Here is a 26,683-nt window from a genome sequence, read left to right on the forward strand (position 1 = left end):
CACGAGTGCACTGTGCGTCGCGCGGAGGCTGGGCTGCCAGTCGCTGCGACAGTTCAGTTCATGTGTGCAGACCAGTGCTAGCACACGAGTGCACTGTGCGTCGCGCGGAGGCTGGGCTGCCAGTCACTGCGACAGTTCAGTTCATGTGTGCAGACCAGTGCTAGCACACGAGTGCACTGTGCGTCGCGCGGAGGCTGGGCTGCCAGTCGCTGCGACAGTTCAGTTCATGTGTGCAGACCAGTGCTAGCACACGAGTGCACTGTGCGTCGCGCGGAGGCTGGGCTGCCAGTCACTGCGACAGTTCAGTTCATGTGTGCAGACCAGTGCTAGCACACGAGTGCACTGTGCGTCGCGCGGAGGCTGGGCTGCCAGTCGCTGCGACAGTTCAGTTCATGTGTGCAGACCAGTGCTAGCACACGAGTGCACTGTGCGTCGCGCGGAGGCTGGGCTGCCAGTCGCTGCGACAGTTCAGTTCATGTGTGCAGACCAGTGCTAGCACACGAGTGCACTGTGCGTCGCGCGGAGGCTGGGCTGCCAGTCGCTGCGACAGTTCAGTTCATGTGTGCAGACCAGTGCTAGCACACGAGTGCACTGTGCGTCGCGCGGAGGCTGGGCTGCCAGTCGCTGCGACAGTTCAGTTCATGTGTGCAGACCAGTGCTAGCACACGAGTGCACTGTGCGTCGCGCGGAGGCTGGGCTGCCAGTCGCTGCGACAGTTCAGTTCATGTGTGCAGACCAGTGCTAGCACACGAGTGCACTGTGCGTCGCGCGGAGGCTGGGCTGCCAGTCGCTGCGACAGTTCAGTTCATGTGTGCAGACCAGTGCTAGCACACGAGTGCACTGTGCGTCGCGCGGAGGCTGGGCTGCCAGTCGCTGCGACAGTTCAGTTCATGTGTGCAGACCAGTGCTAGCACACGAGTGCACTGTGCGTCGCGCGGAGGCTGGGCTGCCAGTCGCTGCGACAGTTCAGTTCATGTGTGCAGACCAGTGCTAGCACACGAGTGCACTGTGCGTCGCGCGGAGGCTGGGCTGCCAGTCGCTGCGACAGTTCAGTTCATGTGTGCAGACCAGTGCTAGCACACGAGTGCACTGTGCGTCGCGCGGAGGCTGGGCTGCCAGTCGCTGCGACAGTTCAGTTCATGTGTGCAGACCAGTGCTAGCACACGAGTGCACTGTGCGTCGCGCGGAGGCTGGGCTGCCAGTCGCTGCGACAGTTCAGTTCATGTGTGCAGACCAGTGCTAGCACACGAGTGCACTGTGCGTCGCGCGGAGGCTGGGCTGCCAGTCGCTGCGACAGTTCAGTTCATGTGTGCAGACCAGTGCTAGCACACGAGTGCACTGTGCGTCGCGCGGAGGCTGGGCTGCCAGTCGCTGCGACAGTTCAGTTCATGTGTGCAGACCAGTGCTAGCACACGAGTGCACTGTGCGTCGCGCGGAGGCTGGGCTGCCAGTCGCTGCGACAGTTCAGTTCATGTGTGCAGACCAGTGCTAGCACACGAGTGCACTGTGCGTCGCGCGGAGGCTGGGCTGCCAGTCGCTGCGACAGTTCAGTTCATGTGTGCAGACCAGTGCTAGCACACGAGTGCACTGTGCGTCGCGCGGAGGCTGGGCTGCCAGTCGCTGCGACAGTTCAGTTCATGTGTGCAGACCAGTGCTAGCACACGAGTGCACTGTGCGTCGCGCGGAGGCTGGGCTGCCAGTCGCTGCGACAGTTCAGTTCATGTGTGCAGACCAGTGCTAGCACACGAGTGCACTGTGCGTCGCGCGGAGGCTGGGCTGCCAGTCGCTGCGACAGTTCAGTTCATGTGTGCAGACCAGTGCTAGCACACGAGTGCACTGTGCGTCGCGCGGAGGCTGGGCTGCCAGTCGCTGCGACAGTTCAGTTCATGTGTGCAGACCAGTGCTAGCACACGAGTGCACTGTGCGTCGCGCGGAGGCTGGGCTGCCAGTCGCTGCGACAGTTCAGTTCATGTGTGCAGACCAGTGCTAGCACACGAGTGCACTGTGCGTCGCGCGGAGGCTGGGCTGCCAGTCGCTGCGACAGTTCAGTTCATGTGTGCAGACCAGTGCTAGCACACGAGTGCACTGTGCGTCGCGCGGAGGCTGGGCTGCCAGTCGCTGCGACAGTTCAGTTCATGTGTGCAGACCAGTGCTAGCACACGAGTGCACTGTGCGTCGCGCGGAGGCTGGGCTGCCAGTCGCTGCGACAGTTCAGTTCATGTGTGCAGACCAGTGCTAGCACACGAGTGCACTGTGCGTCGCGCGGAGGCTGGGCTGCCAGTCGCTGCGACAGTTCAGTTCATGTGTGCAGACCAGTGCTAGCACACGAGTGCACTGTGCGTCGCGCGGAGGCTGGGCTGCCAGTCGCTGCGACAGTTCAGTTCATGTGTGCAGACCAGTGCTAGCACACGAGTGCACTGTGCGTCGCGCGGAGGCTGGGCTGCCAGTCGCTGCGACAGTTCAGTTCATGTGTGCAGACCAGTGCTAGCACACGAGTGCACTGTGCGTCGCGCGGAGGCTGGGCTGCCAGTCGCTGCGACAGTTCAGTTCATGTGTGCAGACCAGTGCTAGCACACGAGTGCACTGTGCGTCGCGCGGAGGCTGGGCTGCCAGTCGCTGCGACAGTTCAGTTCATGTGTGCAGACCAGTGCTAGCACACGAGTGCACTGTGCGTCGCGCGGAGGCTGGGCTGCCAGTCGCTGCGACAGTTCAGTTCATGTGTGCAGACCAGTGCTAGCACACGAGTGCACTGTGCGTCGCGCGGAGGCTGGGCTGCCAGTCGCTGCGACAGTTCAGTTCATGTGTGCAGACCAGTGCTAGCACACGAGTGCACTGTGCGTCGCGCGGAGGCTGGGCTGCCAGTCGCTGCGACAGTTCAGTTCATGTGTGCAGACCAGTGCTAGCACACGAGTGCACTGTGCGTGGCGCGGAGGCTGGGCTGCCAGTCGCTGCGACAGTTCAGTTCATGTGTGCAGACCAGTGCTAGCACACGAGTGCACTGTGCGTCGCGCGGAGGCTGGGCTGCCAGTCGCTGCGACAGTTCAGTTCATGTGTGCAGACCAGTGCTAGCACACGAGTGCACTGTGCGTCGCGCGGAGGCTGGGCTGCCAGTCGCTGCGACAGTTCAGTTCATGTGTGCAGACCAGTGCTAGCACACGAGTGCACTGTGCGTCGCGCGGAGGCTGGGCTGCCAGTCGCTGCGACAGTTCAGTTCATGTGTGCAGACCAGTGCTAGCACACGAGTGCACTGTGCGTCGCGCGGAGGCTGGGCTGCCAGTCGCTGCGACAGTTCAGTTCATGTGTGCAGACCAGTGCTAGCACACGAGTGCACTGTGCGTCGCGCGGAGGCTGGGCTGCCAGTCGCTGCGACAGTTCAGTTCATGTGTGCAGACCAGTGCTAGCACACGAGTGCACTGTGCGTCGCGCGGAGGCTGGGCTGCCAGTCGCTGCGACAGTTCAGTTCATGTGTGCAGACCAGTGCTAGCACACGAGTGCACTGTGCGTCGCGCGGAGGCTGGGCTGCCAGTCGCTGCGACAGTTCAGTTCATGTGTGCAGACCAGTGCTAGCACACGAGTGCACTGTGCGTCGCGCGGAGGCTGGGCTGCCAGTCGCTGCGACAGTTCAGTTCATGTGTGCAGACCAGTGCTAGCACACGAGTGCACTGTGCGTCGCGCGGAGGCTGGGCTGCCAGTCGCTGCGACAGTTCAGTTCATGTGTGCAGACCAGTGCTAGCACACGAGTGCACTGTGCGTCGCGCGGAGGCTGGGCTGCCAGTCGCTGCGACAGTTCAGTTCATGTGTGCAGACCAGTGCTAGCACACGAGTGCACTGTGCGTCGCGCGGAGGCTGGGCTGCCAGTCGCTGCGACAGTTCAGTTCATGTGTGCAGACCAGTGCTAGCACACGAGTGCACTGTGCGTCGCGCGGAGGCTGGGCTGCCAGTCGCTGCGACAGTTCAGTTCATGTGTGCAGACCAGTGCTAGCACACGAGTGCACTGTGCGTCGCGCGGAGGCTGGGCTGCCAGTCGCTGCGACAGTTCAGTTCATGTGTGCAGACCAGTGCTAGCACACGAGTGCACTGTGCGTCGCGCGGAGGCTGGGCTGCCAGTCGCTGCGACAGTTCAGTTCATGTGTGCAGACCAGTGCTAGCACACGAGTGCACTGTGCGTCGCGCGGAGGCTGGGCTGCCAGTCGCTGCGACAGTTCAGTTCATGTGTGCAGACCAGTGCTAGCACACGAGTGCACTGTGCGTCGCGCGGAGGCTGGGCTGCCAGTCGCTGCGACAGTTCAGTTCATGTGTGCAGACCAGTGCTAGCACACGAGTGCACTGTGCGTCGCGCGGAGGCTGGGCTGCCAGTCGCTGCGACAGTTCAGTTCATGTGTGCAGACCAGTGCTAGCACACGAGTGCACTGTGCGTCGCGCGGAGGCTGGGCTGCCAGTCGCTGCGACAGTTCAGTTCATGTGTGCAGACCAGTGCTAGCACACGAGTGCACTGTGCGTCGCGCGGAGGCTGGGCTGCCAGTCGCTGCGACAGTTCAGTTCATGTGTGCAGACCAGTGCTAGCACACGAGTGCACTGTGCGTCGCGCGGAGGCTGGGCTGCCAGTCGCTGCGACAGTTCAGTTCATGTGTGCAGACCAGTGCTAGCACACGAGTGCACTGTGCGTCGCGCGGAGGCTGGGCTGCCAGTCGCTGCGACAGTTCAGTTCATGTGTGCAGACCAGTGCTAGCACACGAGTGCACTGTGCGTCGCGCGGAGGCTGGGCTGCCAGTCGCTGCGACAGTTCAGTTCATGTGTGCAGACCAGTGCTAGCACACGAGTGCACTGTGCGTCGCGCGGAGGCTGGGCTGCCAGTCGCTGCGACAGTTCAGTTCATGTGTGCAGACCAGTGCTAGCACACGAGTGCACTGTGCGTCGCGCGGAGGCTGGGCTGCCAGTCGCTGCGACAGTTCAGTTCATGTGTGCAGACCAGTGCTAGCACACGAGTGCACTGTGCGTCGCGCGGAGGCTGGGCTGCCAGTCGCTGCGACAGTTCAGTTCATGTGTGCAGACCAGTGCTAGCACACGAGTGCACTGTGCGTCGCGCGGAGGCTGGGCTGCCAGTCGCTGCGACAGTTCAGTTCATGTGTGCAGACCAGTGCTAGCACACGAGTGCACTGTGCGTCGCGCGGAGGCTGGGCTGCCAGTCGCTGCGACAGTTCAGTTCATGTGTGCAGACCAGTGCTAGCACACGAGTGCACTGTGCGTCGCGCGGAGGCTGGGCTGCCAGTCGCTGCGACAGTTCAGTTCATGTGTGCAGACCAGTGCTAGCACACGAGTGCACTGTGCGTCGCGCGGAGGCTGGGCTGCCAGTCGCTGCGACAGTTCAGTTCATGTGTGCAGACCAGTGCTAGCACACGAGTGCACTGTGCGTCGCGCGGAGGCTGGGCTGCCAGTCGCTGCGACAGTTCAGTTCATGTGTGCAGACCAGTGCTAGCACACGAGTGCACTGTGCGTCGCGCGGAGGCTGGGCTGCCAGTCGCTGCGACAGTTCAGTTCATGTGTGCAGACCAGTGCTAGCACACGAGTGCACTGTGCGTCGCGCGGAGGCTGGGCTGCCAGTCGCTGCGACAGTTCAGTTCATGTGTGCAGACCAGTGCTAGCACACGAGTGCACTGTGCGTCGCGCGGAGGCTGGGCTGCCAGTCGCTGCGACAGTTCAGTTCATGTGTGCAGACCAGTGCTAGCACACGAGTGCACTGTGCGTCGCGCGGAGGCTGGGCTGCCAGTCGCTGCGACAGTTCAGTTCATGTGTGCAGACCAGTGCTAGCACACGAGTGCACTGTGCGTCGCGCGGAGGCTGGGCTGCCAGTCGCTGCGACAGTTCAGTTCATGTGTGCAGACCAGTGCTAGCACACGAGTGCACTGTGCGTCGCGCGGAGGCTGGGCTGCCAGTCGCTGCGACAGTTCAGTTCATGTGTGCAGACCAGTGCTAGCACACGAGTGCACTGTGCGTCGCGCGGAGGCTGGGCTGCCAGTCGCTGCGACAGTTCAGTTCATGTGTGCAGACCAGTGCTAGCACACGAGTGCACTGTGCGTCGCGCGGAGGCTGGGCTGCCAGTCGCTGCGACAGTTCAGTTCATGTGTGCAGACCAGTGCTAGCACACGAGTGCACTGTGCGTCGCGCGGAGGCTGGGCTGCCAGTCGCTGCGACAGTTCAGTTCATGTGTGCAGACCAGTGCTAGCACACGAGTGCACTGTGCGTCGCGCGGAGGCTGGGCTGCCAGTCGCTGCGACAGTTCAGTTCATGTGTGCAGACCAGTGCTAGCACACGAGTGCACTGTGCGTCGCGCGGAGGCTGGGCTGCCAGTCGCTGCGACAGTTCAGTTCATGTGTGCAGACCAGTGCTAGCACACGAGTGCACTGTGCGTCGCGCGGAGGCTGGGCTGCCAGTCGCTGCGACAGTTCAGTTCATGTGTGCAGACCAGTGCTAGCACACGAGTGCACTGTGCGTCCCGCGGAGGCTGGGCTGCCAGTCGCTGCGACCACTGAAGTCGGCCACGAATATCTAGATAGGCACGATTGAAGGAGTTCACTGATGCTGAACTACATAACGTCATAAGTACCTACCTAGCTTCAGAATATTATGAGCTTCTTAACTTTTTTAATACCTTCTCTCATTATTATTGTATCTAAGATTTTGTAAAGTTAACCATAGGTGAGTTGTAATAAAACACATGTTTAAATGAACAATAGTAGTTTATTTTCCCCCATCCCCACACGTAACGATATCTGCCGTCTCCAGTGCCAGGAAGGCAGAGCTCCAGGCGGAGAGCTGGTGCAGTGAGTACTGCACTCCGGAGTGCAGTACTCACTGCACTCCGGAGTCCGGACTGGCGCGCTCCAAGCACCATTCTCTTTGATATTGAGTACCTCTACGTTTCCAATTCAGATTCCTTAGTCCAACTTTATAACTGATGGTGCCTGTTTTATTATATTGATGTAAGTTTACAAAACACCGATTTTTATTGTTTTAAAGAATATTAACCATTAAGTCATAACTAATACCTATCCCCCTTTCCCTCCAACTAAGCGTAATGCTTGTGCTAGGAGTGGGTACGACAATAGTGCAACGGGTGGGATTTGAACCGCCGACCTTTCGGATTTCGTATTGAGGCTCTAAAATGAGACAAAATATTGGATATTGGGCAAATACACAATCTCTAAACTAAACTGACAGATCTAAATCTACTGCTATCCCTGTCATAATGTAGCTAGATCTTTAAAATAGCCTATCTGGAGATAGTAAAACCTAACATGGATATTGATACAATCGATACAAAAATACAAAGCATTTTTATCAAATTAAATCAATATTTATACAAATATAAAATAAAATACTTATGATATAAGGCGAGGTCCAGACAGTCCGTTAATATCGTTTTTAATATTAAGTATTAGTCATAAAATATTGATACCAGAATCATGATATTTACTGAATTTCTGAGTCTTACCTATTATAATAATTATAGTAGTAGTACAGTTAGTTAAGCCTCACCAAGAGAGACTTTACTCGTTAATCTGTTTGTTTTGCTTAACATTGTTTTATTTTGGAATGAACAAGATAAAAAAAATTTACAAAAAAAATAAAAACCGACTTCAATACACAAACACTAAAAATTGAAAAAGAATTTAATTTATTACAGAATATATTATGTATACAAGAGTTGATATAGTTCCATAATAATAGTTTTTGGTGCCGGTGCCAATTAGCTTTAGCTGCGCGAATCGTCTAGACTTCATATTTTTATGAGACTCCACAAATGCACCGACCCTAAATAATATTATTATGGAACTATATCAACTCTTGTATACATAATATATTCGGTAAAAATTAAATTATTTATAAATTTTTAGTGTTTGTGTTATTTGTGTATCGAAGTCGGTTTTTATTTTTTTTGTAAAAATTTTTTATTTCACAATTTTTAGTGGCCCCATGGTATTAAAATATGCTATGACTGGTTAAAAATCTACTGTTTACTAAGCTATTACACTGATCGCGAGCAATTTACTCTTATCCGTTGAAGAGTTCCATTATCTATCTTCGAAGATGTTCATCAGATCTTCACCAAATTTAAATGGGACCAACTTTGAAGTATACCCTTTCAAACAAAAAAAGAATTTTCAAAATCGGTCCAGGCGTCTTCGAGTAATCAGGTAACATACATAAAAAAAAAAGAATCCGACGAATTGAGAACCTCCTCCTTTTTTTGAAGTCGGTTAAAAATGCATAAAATACTTAGTGTGAATCACATCACATGCAATTCATTTATATATACTTAGTATGAACCATATCACATACATACAACCTATTTATATATACTTAGTATGAAGTATGAACACACGCCACGTGGCGTGTCGCGTGCACCTGACACTGTCGGCTGTCCACAGTTGGGAGCTGATCCGTGGACTTGTGACTAGACTCGCACAAAACATTTAGGTAGGTACATTACGATCCCTGAATATCCTTTGTCTTCCATCGTTAACCGACGTGTACTTAGTGTATACAAATATAAAAATACAAACTTTGATAATATTAATGTTATGTACCTATGTTACATTTAATATATTAAGTATGTAAATATAATTCTTAAGATGTGGACATAAGAGTTTAATAATTATAGCACCAGAGCGAAAATTTTATCATTTACCTTGTTTATCAATGCATATCATTTACCTTGTTTATCAATGCATATCATTTACCTTGTTTAAAGTCTAAAATTATTTAGTTAAACGTTCAAAGTACATGATGCTCAAGGCGGAATGTGCAAGGCGTTTCCATTTGGGTTTCCCACGAATCCCCGTCAATGGGGATCATGGGGATAAATTGATACGTCAACCAAAATGTAAATATTTTTAGCTAAACGAATGAAATCAGTCCAAACTATAACAAAAATAATCTTTTAGAGGTCAACTTTAAATTGCTTTTGGAGAAAATGCAGAGAAAATGCATACTTACCCATCTATTTACGTCGTGAAAATAAAATCAATGAGTAAAAAATTTTCAAAAATAAATAAAAACAGACTTCAGTAACCACCAACACAAAAAAGTAAAAAATAATTTTATTTATTACCCAATATATGAGTCCCGTACATCTAGTACATCAGTTCCTCAATTTGTTGCAAATACTATTTCAAAATTTAGTAGTAACTCCCACCGTCTGTTTGAAACTGGCCAAGGTTTGAAATTAATCCACATATTATGGCTCCCACAATATTGCGGTTTTGTTTATTTGTTCCAAAATTTACTTACTATCTAAGATGTTCTCCACTTTGGAATTTTTATTTAATTTATTTTTTATTTAATTTGGAATTAAATTTAAATATTGGACAATTTGGATGCTTTTGTTAAAAATATTCTCACTAGTATTCTAAATTGTCCAATAAGACGTAATCAAGCATGGTCCCAGGCTTCTCTTCCAATCAGGTATGGAGGTCTGGGAATTCGCAAAATTTCTAGTGTTTCGCTGCCAGCATTTCTTTCCTCTGTTTACAGTACACACACTCTCTATGGCAAGATTATATCCAATTCTTTGGGTTCCATAGAGGTGTCTGGCTTAACAGAGGCAAGAAATGAATGGTTCATGCAGAGTCCCAGCCAAGTGCCGGTTTCTCTTTCTTCCCAGTGACAGTGGGACGACATTATGTGCAAAACGACATTTGACACTTTACTAGCAAACGCAATTTTAAAAAAGACCGTGCTCGTCTTCTCGCTGTCTCTGCAAAAGAGTCCGGCTACTGGCTACATGCTCTTCCCTCTGCCAACCTGGGCACTATGTTAGACCATACGACACTTTCTGTTCTCATTGGTCTTAGGCTTGGCGCCACAATAAACCAGCCTCACCGTTGCCACTGCGGTGACTGCGTTGACGCCTTCGGCCACCATGGGCTCTCCTGTTCGAGAAGCGCTGGACGCTTCTCCCGCCATAGTACCCTTAACGACATCATCCAGAGGTCCCTTGCCACCGCCCATGTGCCAGCTGTACTAGAACTTATTGGTTTGGCACGTAGCGATGGCAAGAGACCTGATGGTATGACGCTCGTACCGTGGAAGATGGGCAGGTCGCTTGTTTGGGATGCAACTTGTGTAGACACTTTAGCTGCATCCCACATTCAGGCGACCTCCTCTATGGCGGGTGCAGCGGCCATCAGCGCCGAACAGGCCAAGAGGCGCAAATATGAAAACCTCGATGGGAGCTTCGTATTCGTGCCTTTTGGTGTGGAGACCTTGGGGCCGTGGGGCCTGGGGGCTCGAGCTCTTTTTGAAGAAATTGTGAAAAGAGTTATCGAGTCAACCGGGGACCCGCGAGCTGGCAGCTACCTTGGTCAAAGAATTAGTTTGGCCATCCAAAGGGGTAATGCTGTCAGCATCTTGGGTACAATGCCTCGCTGCGGTGGTCTCGACGAGGTTTTAGATTTAATTTAATTTATTTTAGTTTTAATTTAATGTTGTTTTTTTATAGATTTAAGTTTATTAATAGTTTATATATGTCAATAATAAAAAAACCATATATTATGTATACAAGAGTTATTGTAGTTCTATAGTAATATTTTTTGGAGCCGACTCCAAAAAATATTACTATAGAACTACAATAACTCTTGTATACATAATATTATATTGGGTAATAAATTAAATTATTTTTTACTTTTTAGTGTTGGTGGTTATTGAAGTCGGTTATTATTTTTTTTTAAAATTTTTTATTTCACTATTTTTAGTGGCCCCATCGCACTAAAATATATGCCTGGTTAAAAACCTACTGTTTCAAAAAATCATTATAAATCGGTTCATATTTGGCGAAGAAATCGCATAACGAACAATATACAAAAAGACATATACATTCGAATTGAGAACCTCCTCCTTTTTTTGAAGTCGGTTAAAAATAAAGAAAGCGGCGGGGGAAGGGCGCGCTAGAAGTGCACGACGTCGGTGGGCGCGTACGTCTCGTCGGGCCGGAGCGGCGACGTGTCGTGCGCGCGCACCGCCAGCGGCTCGGCGCGCGGCGGCGGCCAGTCCGATGCGCCGCCCGCCTTGCGCACCACGCGCAGCCCCTCCACCACCATGGCCTTGTCCACCGCCTTGCACATGTCGTACAGCGCCAGCGCCGCCACCGCGCAGCCCGTCAGCGCCTCCATCTCCACGCCGGTGCGCGCGCGCGCCGCGCACTCGCACGCCACGCGCACGCGGCCGCCGCCGTCGCCGCGCGGCAGCTCCAGGCGCACGCGCGCGTGCTCCAGCGGCAGCGGGTGGCACAGCGGCAGCAGGTCGGCCGCGCGCTTGGCGCCCGCCAGCCCCGCCACCTGCGCCACGGTCAGCGCGTCGCCCTTGGGCAGGCGCGCGGCGCGCAGCAGGCGCACGACGCGCGCCGACACGCGCACGAAGCACTCCGCCTCGGCCGAGCGCCGCGTCGCCGGCTTGTCGCCCACGTCCACCATGCGCGCCTGCCCCTCGGCGTCCACGTGCGTGAGCGCGGCGCGCGAGCACAGGCCGCGTGCGAACACGCGCTGCGGCGCCGCTGTGAACGTGCACGGGTATAGCGCCTAGCCGCCGATCAGAATCATCGGCCGGTTCTTGGAGCGGGCGAGATTCTGCATGCCTACAACAGCGCCCACACGATGCGACTTGGGTTGACGAAACACATATCATAAGGAGTGTATAGAGTTCTTTGCGGTTGCGTCGATTCTAATAGGAGTAGCAGTCCGTTCGCGACTACAATAAACCGCGACTTGATTCGTCTTTTGCAAATAGGACACACAATGATGTAATAGTTGACGTAGACTCGACTGAATATCTCGACTATCGACGCACGTGAATGTGTGTCCGTTATCACTGACGAGTCTGCCAGGTGCACCACACCTTACAAGATCCTACATCTGATTGACCGCAAGTAAAGAAACCTTAACAAATAAACAAGAAACGTATTCACAGCGCGGCGTTCGAAGTACTAGATCACGATGTCGTTTACGTGGATTTAGGTTTAAAAATCCCATGGGAACTCTGATTTTCCAGGATAAAGACACATTTCCTTGTTTAGTAGGATTGTCACCTTTAGGACATCTTTCTTATCGAAATGATGGCGAGGTATAAACTTCACAAGTTCAGGAAGACGCAGCGAACTATAAACGACCTGCAAGTGAGGGTGAGATGTACTGTGTACTGACCGGCGTGCTGCTTGTGCTTGCGCCGCAGCGCGCCGCGCACCAGCTCGACGAGCTCGCCCGTGTCCGCGCCGCCGCGCAGCGCGTCGCGCATGTTCGTCTCCGCCGCACCGAACAGGCACACCTAGGACGATTGACAAAACTGCCAAAATTATCCTATATTTTATTTTATTTTATTGGTTTGCCAACAGATAGTACACATAATATTATAAAATAACAATTACAATTCACAGAGAAAATAATATATTCGATCGCATTTTCTTTTAAAATTAAAACGGACATTCTGAATTCGCCTGGATTTTTCCAATCGACTTATAAAATAAAATTAAAAATAATAAATACTTCATTTGTATCGTGTAAAGTGTAAAGCATTGTGTGAGCAGCTTGCCGACGAGCGAACCGTCGCGTTTGTTGACACAAGTGGTGTGTGCGGTGTCGGAGGAGGAGGAGGGGGAGGAGGGAAGCTGACCTTGAGGTTCCCGTCGGCCGTGAGGCGCAGGCGGTTGCACGAGCCGCAGAACGGCACGCTCATGGACGAGATGAAGCCGACGCGCCCGCGGTAGCCCGGCACCTGCCACATCTGCACACCCGACACCCGTCACTTGCACTACTCCGCCAAATACTACCTACTACCTACTACCTATGTTATCGTAACACTTGCAAAATATCGAACTGCAAATTTATTCGAGCCTCCAAATTCCATAATTTTAAAATATTTACTCTCTAAAAGAAAAATACGATGATACATAATATACCAATTATATTTAGATTGGAAGAGCTTCCGTTGCCATCGTAATTGTTGGAAAAGTTTCCGACGATTACGATAACGTGATCGTCGCCCATTCGTCCCGGGGGAGCACAACAATGGAGCTGCGGCTCACCGTGGCGGTCCTGCAGGGCGCCGGCGCGGCCGCGCGCAGCTGCGGGTGGCGGCGCCGCACCGCGTCCAGCGCCGCGCGCTCCGACACCATGCGCGAGTCCCGCCACTCGTTGCCCGCGAACGGCATGAACTCGATGAACCTGCAACACGCGCGCTCTACAACACGGCACCCCGCCTCCCCCCGCCGCCCGTCCGCCGCGGCGGCTACGTACCTCACGTCGACTTCCCGGTCCTTCGTCAGTTCCACGAAGTCGCAGATCTCGTCGTCGTTGAATCCTGCAAAACAGTATGCCTTAGCAGTTAGCCGCTGTGCCACATCGACGTCCGACGAAGCGACGCCCGTTTCCGATTCGCGGTACACGTACCTTTCATGAGGACTGTGTTAATTTTGACGGAAGGCAAGCCGAGCTGCAGCGCGAGGTCCAAGCTCGCCAGCACGTGCGACAGCCCCTGCCGACAAACACGCAGCCGTTACACCCCCGCGCCGTACGCCACAGCCCACATGACCACCCGTGCGATGCTCTCCGACACTCAAGCTTCGAGTGATCGATTACATTTACAACAGACTGTGGCTGTGTCTGTGTGTGACTTTGTACATTTGGAATACTGAATTTCATAAATTGAACATCAGCGACACTAGTGATTGCATTCCATTGTCCGTTAAAACTGATTGAGCAATGCCACACCTAAGAAAAATCCTGGTTATTATCACGAAGTTGTAATACCAGTACAGAAATAATTTAAGTGCCGAAAACGATGTTTAAGATGAATTATTTATATTGGCATCATCATCATCATCATCATTAACAACCGAGTCGTCCACTGCTGGATATAGAGTTGTAGGAACTTCTACACGGCACGGATTTGCGCGGCCTGAATCCAGCGGCTCCCTACGACATGTCCGATGTCATACCCTGTAATGGGGAAGATTTATATTGCGAAATCACCAATTGCAAGCACTTCGCTAGTCATCGAGTGTGTACGTGTGTAGTGTGGGCGCTCACCGGTCGGCGCGCCATGCGCTCGAACCGCTCGGCGCGCAGCGAGTCGAGCGACAGGTTGAGCGCGGAGAGGCCGGCGCGCTGCAGCGCGGGCAGGCGCCGCGTCAGCGCCAGCCCGTTGCTCGTCATCGCCACCGTGTGCACTCCGCGCAGCTCGCTCAGGCCCTCTGTGCGCAGAACGTACACGTCGTGAGTGTGGGGAGAGTGTTACGCACGCACGCATGGTGGGCTCGCCGCCCGTGAGGCGCAGCTTGCGCACGCCGAGCGCGCGCTCAGCCGCTGCCCGGCTGTGACGTGAGTGTGGTGGTGTGGGCCACGTGTGGGGAGAGTGTTACGCACGCACGACGTCGAGCAGGTCGGCGCGCAAGGTGGGCTCGCCGCCCGTGAGGCGCAGCTTGCGCACGCCGAGCGCGGCGAACACGCGCGCCAGCCGCAGCAGCTCGTCGCGCGACAGCAGCGCCGAGCGCGCGCTCAGCGGCACGCCCTCGGCCGGCATGCAGTACTGACCTGCACACGACACCGGTCTCACTCACACACACGTATGGGTGCCGCACCACCTAATTACATGCTTCATTTCTTTTCTCAAATTAACAAAAAACCACACTGAGTCACTCCTGTGATGTCTGTCCTATTTTGAAATTTTTACTATTTGTTGTTATAGCAGCAATAGAAAAACAAATTCTGTGAAAATTTTAACTGTATTGCGGTTCACAAGATACATCCCGCTGACAGACAGATGGATGGACGGACGGACGGACGGACGTACGGACAGAAGGCGGACGCTTAGTAATAGGGTCCAATTGACACCCTTTGAGTACGGAACCCTGAAAATAATGAGAATGGAATTTATAAGCTAAATGAAACATGAAACGGAAATGATTAAACTTCCTCTCAGACTTAGACAGGTTAATTATTGGGTTTCACCATCCTTTGCCTTGCATCATTAACAATAATTGCCACAATTAAATTTTCTCTCAGACTTAGACAGGTTAATTATTGGGTTTCACCATCCTCTGCCTTGTATCATTAACAATAATTGCCACAATTAAACTTCCTCTCAGACATTATTGGGTTTCACCATCCTCTGCCTTGCATCATTAACAATAATTGCCACAATTAAATGGTGTCAGTGATTAGAAGAATAGGTAATAGAAAGTGGCATTTATTTTTAAATGGAAAATAGCAGAAATACAATTGTTAAATACTTAGGGGCAAACAATAGACAATTTAGTGGGCATAAACTTATGAAAATATTGGTACGAGAGTCAGAGATTTCTGGGCGTGCTGACAATTACAAAAACTTAAATTTTTTCTGGAAGCCAATATTTTATGTGATTTTCAAATTAGGAAATGAATGGCATTATTTTAGCTTATTTTATTTCGCAACACCACACTATTGACTAAGCACACGACAGAACGTCACGCCCGGACTATCATGATATCTGAGACTGGCAGAAGCTATTTGCTACTTACATCTTAAATTACATCGCTCAGTAAGAGAAATGCGAAGATAGTCATGTTTGCGACCGTGCAGGTCCACGAGAGGATCCAGGGGGCTCTCCAGCGCAGCGGCCGGCGCCTGCACCTGCGGAGCACCGGCACATGACTCCAGACCGAGGAGCAACGCTCATCATATGTACCCTTATGTAGGTATGTACTTTAACTCTCACCATTATTATACAAGTACCATCATAACTTCATCACGTCTGTGGACATCTGTCGACCTTGAGTCAAATTTAACAAATAAGTCAGTAAAATGATGTTTGATACATGATTATTAACTTATTAAGAACTAGCTGATGCCCGCGACTTCGTCCGCGTGGATTAAGGTTTTTAAAAATCCCGTGGGATCGCTTTGATTTTTCGGGATAAAAAGTAGCCTATGTCCTTCCCCAGGATGCAATCTATCGCTGTACCAAATTTCGCCAAAATTGGTTGAACAGATGGGCCGTGAAAGGCTAGCAGACAGACAGACAGACAGACAGAGACACACTTTCGCATTTATAATATTAGTATGGATTAGAAATGAAAACGATAATTATACTTACATTATTACTGTGTGCCTGGCGCTCCGAGGCCGCCAGTACGCTCCACGCGCCTCCGCTTCGCCGAGACGTCGCTCCGCGTAGCAAGTGGCGCAGACTGCTGCAGCACGACATCCTGTAAGCTCACGCCGCGACTAAATATTGACCCTCTGACAAATAAACCTGGAATAGCGGTGGAATAGTTATACTCTGTTTTGTCTTTCTCTGTCATCAGTAATTTGACATTTGAAGGAAAAAGACAAAACAGAGTATAACTATTCCACCGCTATTCCAGGTTTATTTGTTAGAGGGTGAGAGTTTAGTGTCTCCTAAGATCTACCCAAAGATTACATTTTATTGCTTATTTCACCTTTAAATTTGAACAAATTGATACGTACACAGTACACAGTACACTGAACACGTAGCAACTATAATACCTACTTTACTTTGCAATTATTATTTAACTTGTGTGCACAGTAGGTAGTTTACTTTACGAATGTGTTTCCACTATTAAATAGGTACCTCGTATATTTCCAATTTAGCACAGTAATACGTGGCAATCAGTAATTATTAGTATCACAGTATGCTTAGCTATTAGTAAGGTTCTTGTTAAATAAGTTAATAACTTTTATGTATAAAACAAGCCACATCCAAATAAAATAAGATATAACTTAAAAGATTTATATGTAATGAACTTCTTGTTGACTAGTTGATTGCGATCGTGATATTGTCATTGTAGCTGTCATTCTCGCGCAGATTCACATTTCATACCAACCCTACCCCTACCTACTATAATCAAAAGAATCAAAGAATTTCTAAGTACCTACTTACAGTCATAGTCAACGTCTTGTAAGTTGGTGTCACAGAATCTGCGCGAGAATGACAGCTACAATAGCAAATTCACGATCGCAATCAACTCTGATTGGATAACGCTCGCTCACTATTGGCTACAATGCATTGTTGCAACAAGAATCGCACATATTCAGCCAATCAGAACAATTGAGATTGTAACAATGATTGATGCAGCTTTTAGACAATCGCTGAATCGCCCTATGATCACTAGTCACAACCACAGAGCACTATTACTGTCACAACCATCGACATAGGAGGTAATCGAGGTAAATTGAGGTAATAACATTCTTTGGTCACAAGTCACAACTCACAAGTGCTCACAAGTCACAGAACAATACAGTGCAACCATGTGCAACAAGGCTATCTTGGCGCGTGGCAAAAGTCGAACTAGCGTTGCCGTCCAGGCCGTCGATATGCGTCAGGTTTTTTCATCCGGTCCGGTTCAGGTCATCTGAAGGCACTCGATACACGTCCGATTCTTCCGTCAGGTTTTTAGTCGTTCCCGAGCTATTATTGTCGTGCCGCCTCTTTATTTATGCCTAACTAGCCTCGACTTGCAATGCCTCGGTTATGGGTTGAAATGAGACTTGAGAGACGTCACGAAGTTATTTGTGAATGTTTGATTATGCACGTGCTAGATTAGCCTCAGAAGTATAGAGACAATAGAGTCAGGAATCAACCTACTGAGAGTCTAGACCTTAGTTCGTTATCAATAAGCTAGGGCGTGGTTGTAGGTAGGAGACAAAATAAAAGATTGTATAAGGAAATAAACTGTTTTATTCAGGGAAAAACTCCCTCCAAATCAAAGTTTATCTTTACCATTACTTATTGCTTTATCATTAAATAATTTATTATTTCCTTTAAGAAAAATCTACCGCCAGTTCGTAAAAAGCATATTATCTACCGAGAGAAAGAACTGGCAAGAAAAAACTCGGTGGTGTCTATTTTGAAATACCAATTACACATTTGAACAATACATAAATCAACATACATAGTACAACGAAAGAAATATAAAATCAACAATATTCGTACCTGTAGGTATGTCACAGCTTCTTCTTAAAAATAGGAAAATTAATCATCTCTACCGTCAAAGCAGAGCCATTTATAGGCTGGGATTAACTCCCACCCTCTGTATAAAAATATAGTGATACCATGTAAAGATTAAATTCAATAGAGTCAATAGAGTTTAAACTCTACTAAATTTATATACTTCAATTTCTACATTATACTCTATTTAAATCTACAATTACTTTATTTCTAAAATATAATAAAATCATAATTAAGTTTCATGAGTTTCGCCATGTAAGTACCATAGATTTGCCATTTATAATCTGTTAATTGTTCTGTCACGTCTGTAGTATTTTTTCTATCATTTTGACGTGCCTCTGTTTACAAATAAAATGTCTATGGTTTAGAATTAATTCTTAAGCAAAATCTAAAGAGTTTAGTAGCAATTTCAAGAAATAAATAGCAACTCTAACCATTTATCTTATACACGCACTCACCCGTGCTCGACGCGCAGTCTACTCGTCCGCGTCCGTGTGACACCACAATGATGCTCATTTTCCATGGCACGAAAGCAACCGAAGGAGAAGTTGTCTTCCTCCCCCGTTGCGTCGGATAGAATTCATTGTCTCGCACTTTGTAATACAAATAGAACGGACAGGTCTCGTCCAAACGAACCTGTGCGAACGCCTGTGGCAAGTAAATGCACAGTAAATGTATTCTGTGGCCTGTGGCTGGTCTACGGTCTACCAATGAATGCTCCAAAGTGTTGACAAAGACGCCGAAGAAGTCGTTGTTTTTAACAAAGAATTTGGATGAATTTTATTTCTGGTCGGTGTGTACTACTAAAAGACTACTAAAGTCCATTTGAATGGCGAATGCATTTATTGTAAACAAAACATACCTGACACGACATTTCAGTTTTGCTAACAATATTTCACTGTTTCCCGTCACAAATCACTCACAAACGTCTTATTTCCTGAAGCACAAGTGAATGATAAGAATGAGTTTAGTCGATTGTAAAATCGGAAGTCGTATTTATTAACGGTCGTAGGATCTGTGTATTACGGCAAATGGGAACCAGTTAAACGATGCGTGACTGCGAATGATCTGACTATTCGAATCATTTACAACTACTAATGTACCTATTCGAATCGAATATTACTTTTATACTAATGCTCATAATCGAATGACAACTAACTAATAATGAGTATTTTAATTACTAATCACGTTTCGACTGCATTGTTCGGCACGACCCGGAATCGTAAGAATATATTCATTCAATCGTTCATTCTCAACTTTTGTGCTAATGTTTCCCATCACTATAGGTATAGTGACAAATGTACCTAATCACGTGCTGATGCCATATTTGTTTACCTTAAGTTTCACCGCTATTCAAATGGACTGTACGTAGTTTTAAGCGTCTATCTCTGAGTTTTCCGGTCTCTCATTCTTGATGTTTTAATTTAATGATGATACGGGGCCTCAGAGTATCTTCTATGATGTAAAATCACTTGGTTTGTCAAATTCAGTACCTAATACCTACCTATATATCTCAAATTGTCATTTAAATGTCAATCAATTAGGTACCTATATAAGTGGCAAAGGAAAACAAATAAACAATTATTGAAAACTCAGTGTGAAAACTTTAAAATTATTAGTATCCTATTAATTAGTTAATAAGTGGATAAATTATCTTTGCTAGTAATCTGTGATTAGGAACGAAGTTGTAAAGTTTGGTATAATAACAAAGATTGTAAAGTACCTAACTACCTACGGCTACTATATTTTCGAAAGTTGTAACTAAAAGTACCTAAACTGATAGCGAATGAAGACAAATGGCCCTGTTTCCAGCGTATTCCTCGTCTAGACAAGATATCGAACATGTCGCGGAAGAGTTGTGTAAGTGTGCTTCTATCACGAGTGGCGAGTGGCGAGTGGCGAGTGGCAAGTGGCGAGCCGGGGTGCTCGCAGCCCGTGGCCGCTGACCGGGCGCTGTGTGTTGCAGCGAGCGAGCAGTCGGACGCGTCGCCGGCGCGCGGCGCGGAGGCGCAGCTGCTGGCCAGCGACGACGACGACGCCGAGCCGGCGCGCAAGCTGCGGCGCGCCGCGTCGCCCGCCGACTTCTACCTGGACCGCCGGCTCGACCGCGGCAACCTGCGCGTCTCCACGCTCTACTACCCCGGCCGGCCCGAGTGAGTACCAGTACCGAGGTGAGACAGGCCTGCCGATGTGCTCACAGTTCCCAGTAGATAACAAGAGTGAGACAGGCCTGCCGATGTGCTCACAGTTCCCAGTAGATAACAAGAGTGAGACAGGCCTGCCGATGTGCTCACAGTTCCCAGTAGATAACAAGAGTGAGACAGGCCTGCCGATGTGCTCACAGTTCCCAGTAGATAACAAGAGTGAGACAGGCCTGCCGATGTGCTCACAGTTCCCAGTAGATAACAAGAGTGAGACAGGCCTGCCGATGTGGTCACAGTTCCCAGTAGATAACAAGAGTGAGACAGGCCTGCCGATGTGGTCACAGTTCCCAGTAGATAACAAGAGTGAGACAGGCCTGCCGATGTGCTCACAGTTCCCAGTAGATAACTAGAGTGAGACAGGCCTGCCGATGTGGTCACAGTTCCCAGTAGATAACAAGAGTGAGACAGGCCTGCCGATGTGGTCACAGTTCCCAGTAGATAACAAGAGTGAGACAGGCCTGCCGATGTGGTCACAGTTCCCAGTAGATAACAAGAGTGAGACAGGCCTGCCGATGTGGTCACAGTTCCCAGTAGATAACAAGAGTGAGACAGGCCTGCCGATGTGGTCACAGTTCCCAGTAGATAACAAGAGTGAGACAGGCCTGCCGATGTGGTCACAGTTCCCAGTAGATAACAAGAGTGAGACAGGCCTGCCGATGTGGTCACAGTTCCCAGTAGATAACAAGAGTGAGACAGGCCTGCCGATGTGGTCACAGTTCCCAGTAGATAACAAGAGTGAGACAGGCCTGCCGATGTGGTCACAGTTCCCAGTAGATAACAAGAGTGAGACAGGCCTGCCGATGTGGTCACAGTTCCCAGTAGATAACAAGAGTGAGACAGGCCTGCCGATGTGGTCACAGTTCCCAGTAGATAACAAGAGTGAGACAGGCCTGCCGATGTGCTCACAGTTCCCAGTAGATAACAAGAGTGAGACAGGCCTGCCGATGTGCTCACAGTTCCCAGTAGATAACAAGAGTGAGACAGGCCTGCCGATGTGCTCACAGTTCCCAGTAGATAACAAGAGTGAGACAGGCCTGCCGATGTGGTCACAGTTCCCAGTAGATAACAAGAGTGAGACAGGCCTGCCGATGTGGTCACAGTTCCCAGTAGATAACAAGAGTGAGACAGGCCTGCCGATGTGCTCACAGTTCCCAGTAGATAACTAGAGTGAGACAGGCCTGCCGATGTGGTCACAGTTCCCAGTAGATAACAAGAGTGAGACAGGCCTGCCGATGTGGTCACAGTTCCCAGTAGATAACAAGAGTGAGACAGGCCTGCCGATGTGGTCACAGTTCCCAGTAGATAACAAGAGTGAGACAGGCCTGCCGATGTGGTCACAGTTCCCAGTAGATAACAAGAGTGAGACAGGCCTGCCGATGTGGTCACAGTTCCCAGTAGATAACAAGGGTGAGACAGGCCTGCCGATGTGGTCACAGTTCCCAGTAGATAACAAGAGTGAGACAGGCCTGCCGATGTGGTCACAGTTCCCAGTAGATAACAAGAGTGAGACAGGCCTGCCGATGTGGTCACAGTTCCCAGTAGATAACAAGAGTGAGACAGGCCTGCCGATGTGGTCACAGTTCCCAGTAGATAACAAGAGTGAGACAGGCCTGCCGATGTGGTCACAGTTCCCAGTAGATAACAAGAGTGAGACAGGCCTGCCGATGTGGTCACAGTTCCCAGTAGATAACAAGAGTGAGACAGGCCTGCCGATGTGGTCACAGTTCCCAGTAGATAACAAGAGTGAGACAGGCCTGCCGATGTGGTCACAGTTCCCAGTAGATAACAAGAGTGAGACAGGCCTGCCGATGTGGTCACAGTTGCTACACTTGAACCACACATTGATCAATTGGTAAATTGGAAATACAGTGAATTTTTTTGAAGCAGTTTAGTATCTTAAGTCAACGGAACGAACCGCGCACACTTGCTAGAGACTGGGCTGACGCGGCGCCGTGTGCATTGTGCAGGTACTGCTGCGCCGCGGCGCCGCGTGCCGCGCGGCCGGCTCGCGCGCGCTACTACAGCCGCCGCGCGCCCGACGCGCCCGCCGCGCCCGCGCTGCACGAGCGCGTCGTCGCCTTCCGCCGCCTGCTCGCCGCCGCGCCCGACGACGTCGCGCTCTGGGAGAGCTTCATAGACTTCCAGGTGCGTCCCGACGTCACCATGCACCCGCACTACAGCCGCCGCGCCCGACGACGTCGCGCTCTGGGAGAGCTTCATAGACTTCCAGGTGCGTCCCGACGTCACCATGCACCCGCACTACAGCCGCCGCGCCCGACGACGTCGCGCTCTGGGAGAGCTTCATAGACTTCCAGGTGCGTCCCGACGTCACGCCCGCCGCGAGCCCTCGGCGTGTGTAACTCGCGATCGTGTGCAGGACGCGTGCGGCGGCGCGGACGGCGCGCTGGCGGCGGCCGAGGAGGGCGCGGCGCGGCTGCCGCGCGCCCACCGCCTGCGTGCGCGCCTGCTGGCCGCGCTGCGCCGCGCGCTGCCGCCGCACGCCGCGCTCGAGCGTCTGCGCGACATGCTGGCCGCGGAGCGCGCGGCGCCGGCGCGCGTGGAGCTGTGGGAGGCGCTGCTGCGCGCGCTGGCGGCGGCGCCGGGCGGCGACGCGGCGCAGCTGGACGCGGCCGCGGCCGCCGCGCTGGCCGACACGCGCGCGCTGCCCGCCGCCTATCCGCGCCTGCTGCTGGCGCGCGGCGAGCTGCTGCGCGCCGCCGGGCTCGCCGAGCGCCTGGCTCTGCTCGTCGAGCTCGTCGTGGCCATGAACTTCGCGCCGGACGCCGCCGCGCCCTTCCCGCCGCCCGCGCTGCGCGCCGAGCTCGAGCGCGCCGAGCGCCGCGTGCGCGAGCCGGAGGACGCGGCGCTGCGCAGCGGGCTGCCGCTGGGCGCCGTGTGGGTGCGCGTGGAGCGTCTGCGCGGCGCCGCGCACTGGCGCGCACCGCCCGCCGCCGCCGCCGAGGCGGACCCGCAGCGCGCGCCGCTGCCGCACGACGTGGCCGACCTGCTGCTGCCGGCGAGCGCGCCCGCGGAGCTGCTGCGGCTGGCGGCGACGCTGCTGCTGCTGGCGGGCGTGCCGGCGCTGCCGGGCGCGGGCTGGATGGCGCGCTGGGCGGGCGGCGCGGCGCACGGCGCGGAGGCGCTGCTGCCGCTGCTGGGCGAGGCGGGCGCGCTGCCGGCGGCGCACCGCGCGCACGTGGCGCCGGCGGACGCGCGCCGCGTGCTGCTGCTGCTGCAGGACCCGCCGCACTACTTCACCGACGACGCAGGTGAGTGTGCTGTCGTTACAGCGTCTCAGGTTGTAGAGCCATTCCTTGCTCTATATGGCATACAACTACTCGTAAAGCTTTCATTTCCGTCGAGAACTCAGAAAGAGACTCAAGAAATTAGTGACGTCACTCTAAATCCAATATGGCGGACATCTAAAAATGGCAAAATTCTGAAGAGCTGAAATTTTGTATACACGTTTAGTTCGGATGCCGACGCATGGTTAGCTGTGTGACGTCATTTTGTATACACGTTTAGTTCGGATGCCGACGCATGGTTAGCTGTGTGACGTCATTTTGTATACACGTTTAGTTCGGATGCCGACGCATGGTTAGCTGTGTGACGTCATTTTGTATACACGTTTAGTTCGGATGCCGACGCATGGTTAGCTGTGTGACGTCATTTTGTATACACGTTTAGTTCGGATGCCGACGCATGGTTAGCTGTGTGACGTCATTTTGTATACACGTTTAGTTCGGATGCCGACGCATGGTTAGCTGTGTGACGTCATTTTGTATACACGTTTAGTTCGGATGCCGACGTATGGTTAGCCGTGTGACGTCATTTTGTATACACGTTTAGTTCGGATGCCGACGCATGGTTAGCTGTGTGACGTCATTTTGTATACACGTTTAGTTCGGATGCCGACGCATGGTTAGCTGTGTGACGTCATTTTGTATACACGTTTAGTTCGGATGCCGACGCATGGTTAGCTGTGTGACGTCATTTTCAAGGTTATCGGGGTGGCTGAGAAGGAATATGATTTTAATTTTATTTTATTGGTTTGCCAACAGATAGTACACATATTATAAAATAACAATTACAGAGAAAAAATTTAGAGTGTACACCCAATTACTGTCAAACCGGCATGCATTTTAAAAGTTTGCAAGTGCGGGATTACCAGTTAACTTAAAGCTAAAAATACAAATATGAAAAAATAAAAAATAAAAACACTGCAATTTACAATAGTACTAAATATTAAATACTAAATATTACATAAAACAAGAAAAATAAGAAAAATTACGAAGAAGCATACGAGTTTATAATGCTGCATCAATATACTGATGCAGCATTTTTTTGTACTGCTGCAAGGAGAGTGAATGAGGATCTATTATCATATTTTTCGCAGTTTTAAAAAGATTATTATGTTCGCGTCATATTCTAATCAAGACATTGTCTTCTCCTAAGTTTGTTCTGCATCCTCTCTGATATTACTAGGTTATGGTAAAAACATAAATAATAAAAAAAAAGTGACTGTCATAATGTAAATATTATCTCATTCTATATCTATACTCTATACTATTATATAAAGAGGTAATGTCGTTAAGTTTGTTTGTAGGGGGTAATGTCAGGAACTACTGAACCGATTTAAAAAATTCTTTCACTAGTAGAAAGCTACATTATACCTGAGTGACATAGGCTGTACGGGATCTTTAAAAACCTAAATCTACGCGGGCGAAGCCGCGGGGATCAGCTAGTAATATATAAAAATGAATCGCTGAATGTGTTGGTGATGGCAAATCTCGAGAACAGCTGAACCGATTTCGCTAATTCTTTTTTAATGATGTTCCTTGCAGTACGAGGATGGTTCTTACGGAGAGAAAAATTAAAAGGAATCCGACATCGCCGGACAGCTAGTTAGTTAGTTAGTTTCCCGCCTCTGGGCTCAGTAAAGCTAGCAATTCATTTGCTCGTGATTCCATACGATTGTATAACAAGCTTCGAGAAGACATATTGGACATCCAGAGTCATTCCCATCCAAATCCGTTCAGCCGTTTTTGTGTGATTGAGTAACAAACACAACATCCACACCTTCACCGCGTCGCGTGTGTCGCGCAGGCTACCTGCGCTGGGTGGAGGCGCTGTGGGACGCGCTGTGCGCGCGTCTGCGCGGCGACGCGCTGCTGGCGCTCGCGTGCTGGCGCCTGCGCTGGCTGGCCGCGCTGCTGCCGCTGGCCGCGCCCGCTGAGGCGGCGCGCTTGCGGGGCCGCGCGCGCGCGCTGCTGCGCTCCCTCGACCACCCGCTGCCCTTCGCCGAGTTCGCGCGCCTCGAGCGCGGCGCCGCGGGCCCGGCGCGCGCCGCCGCCGCCGCCGCCGCCGCGCTGCGCGCCGCGCTCCCGCGCGCCGACGTGCCGCACCACCACTGCCTGTACATCGCCCGGCTGCTGGCCGAGCTGAGCGCGGACGGCGCGCGGCCCGGCGCGGCGGGCGCCTGCGCGCTGGTGAGCGCCGCGCTGCGCCGCGCGCCGCCCGCCGGCCTGCCCGCGCCCGCGCCCGCGGACCTGGCCGCCGCGCTGCACGAGGTGAGTCCGGCGCCGGCTGCGCGGCGTCTCGCGGCGTCTCGCGGCGTCTCACGGCGTCTCACGGCGAGTGTTCCCGCAGTGCGAGCGGCGCTGCGCGGCGCTGGAGGCGGCGGCGGACGAGGAGGAGGACGTGGCGGGCGCGCTGCTGCCGGGCGCGGGCGAGTGGGCGCGCGCGCGCGCGCTGCTGGCCGGGCCGCGGCGCCGCGAGCAGCTGTTGCGGCGGCTGGCGGCGGCGGCGCGCGCGGGCGGCGCGGCGCGCTACTGGGAGGAGAGCGGCGCGGCGCTGGCGGGTGCGGCGGCGCGCGAGGGCCGCGCGGGTGCGGCGGCGCGCGAGCTGCTGCCGCTGTTCCCGCACAACGTCTACCTGGCGCTCGGTGAGTCCCGCATGCCACAACACGAGTGTCGCCTGCTGCTGTAGGACGAGTCCGACCGACGACTCGCGCCACCGACACGGACGAGTCCGAGTTTCTCCGATTAAATGACACTATTGAAAAATAAATAATCATAATGTCACGGTAATGTGATAATGTGCCTTCATTTGTGTTTTGCTTTGTTTCTGTTTTCCTCTACACACTCTACACACTGTGTGTGTCACACGTCATCGCGCGCAGAGAGTGCGGGCGCGCCGCTGTGGGCGTGGAGCGGCGCGCAGGGCGCGGCCGAGCGCCTGCGCGCGCTGGCGCCGCGCGGCGACGTGGCGGCGCTGGCGGCGCTGCTGCCGCTGCTGGCGCGCGCGCTGCACGCGGACTGCGCGCCGCCCGACGCGGAGCGGCTGGTGCGAGCGGCGCGGCGCGCGGTCACGGGCGGCAGCGGCGCGCTGCTGTGGGCGCTGCGCCTGGAGGCGGAGGCGCGCGCGCCGCGCCCGCGCCTGCAGCACGCGCTGTACGCGGCGCTCGACGCGGCGCCGTACG

General features: G+C 52.0%; 3 protein-coding genes across 16 annotated transcripts; 2 read left to right on the forward strand and 1 right to left on the reverse strand.

Moving 5' to 3' along the window:
• Positions 1-6,718: 6,718 nt before the first annotated feature.
• Mocs1 (Molybdenum cofactor synthesis 1) lies at positions 6,719-18,536 on the reverse strand. 14 transcript variants are annotated; one of them, XR_011237341.1, is made up of 12 exons: positions 18,457-18,536; positions 16,124-16,235; positions 15,549-15,660; positions 14,415-14,582; positions 14,079-14,242; positions 13,440-13,524; positions 13,287-13,350; positions 13,076-13,214; positions 12,664-12,774; positions 12,198-12,318; positions 6,873-11,551; positions 6,719-6,833 (listed from the first exon to the last, which is right to left on the reverse strand). XR_011237341.1 is itself a non-coding variant. In XM_069501973.1 (11 exons), the coding sequence occupies exons 1-11, from the start codon at positions 18,519-18,521 to the stop codon at positions 10,947-10,949; spliced, it is 1,743 nt and encodes a 580-aa protein (XP_069358074.1). In that variant the 5' UTR covers positions 18,522-18,536; the 3' UTR covers positions 6,719-10,946. The 14 variants fall into 14 exon arrangements, 13 of the variants coding, with proteins under 13 accessions (XP_069358074.1, XP_069358073.1, XP_069358075.1 ...); XM_069501973.1 differs by having other exon boundaries at positions 6,719-11,551; positions 16,127-16,235; XM_069501972.1 differs by having other exon boundaries at positions 6,719-11,551.
• Positions 18,448-26,282, forward strand: LOC138403036 (uncharacterized). The gene is made up of 6 exons (XM_069501971.1): positions 18,448-19,858; positions 19,965-20,151; positions 22,170-22,347; positions 22,580-23,471; positions 25,309-25,772; positions 25,852-26,282. Exons 1-6 carry the CDS (start codon positions 19,795-19,797, stop codon positions 26,188-26,190), a joined length of 2,124 nt encoding a protein of 707 aa, XP_069358072.1. The 5' UTR covers positions 18,448-19,794; the 3' UTR covers positions 26,191-26,282.
• Positions 26,160-26,680, forward strand: LOC138403053 (uncharacterized; the record flags this gene model as incomplete). Its single annotated transcript, XM_069502009.1, has 1 exon — positions 26,160-26,680. A coding segment is annotated over exon 1 (382 nt), but the record flags the coding sequence as incomplete, so codon positions are not given.
• Positions 26,681-26,683: the final 3 nt, after the last annotated feature.

This window comes from Maniola hyperantus, chromosome 11 (assembly GCF_902806685.2).
Source record: "Maniola hyperantus chromosome 11, iAphHyp1.2, whole genome shotgun sequence".
Taxonomy (NCBI): Eukaryota; Metazoa; Arthropoda; class Insecta; order Lepidoptera; family Nymphalidae; genus Maniola; species Maniola hyperantus.

What these genes read in the sequence shown, in the direction of transcription:
- Mocs1 (XM_069501972.1), bottom strand. Translation starts at nt 18,521, where the DNA reads ATGGAAAATGAGCATCATTGTGGTGTCACACGGACGCGGACGAGTAGA. An exon ending in CGCCCTGCAGGACCGCCACG is followed by an intron (nt 12,775 to 13,075) that starts GTGAGCCGCAGC and finishes TCGGGTGTGCAG; the next exon opens with ATGTGGCAGGTGCCGGGCTA. An exon ending in CGGCCGACGGGAACCTCAAG is followed by an intron (nt 12,319 to 12,663) that starts GTCAGCTTCCCT and finishes CAATCGTCCTAG; the next exon opens with GTGTGCCTGTTCGGTGCGGC.
- LOC138403036 (XM_069501971.1), top strand. Translation starts at nt 19,795, where the DNA reads ATGGCCCTGTTTCCAGCGTATTCCTCGTCTAGACAAGATATCGAACAT. An exon ending in TACTACCCCGGCCGGCCCGA is followed by an intron (nt 20,152 to 22,169) that starts GTGAGTACCAGT and finishes TGCATTGTGCAG; the next exon opens with GTACTGCTGCGCCGCGGCGC. An exon ending in CTACTTCACCGACGACGCAG is followed by an intron (nt 23,472 to 25,308) that starts GTGAGTGTGCTG and finishes TGTGTCGCGCAG; the next exon opens with GCTACCTGCGCTGGGTGGAG.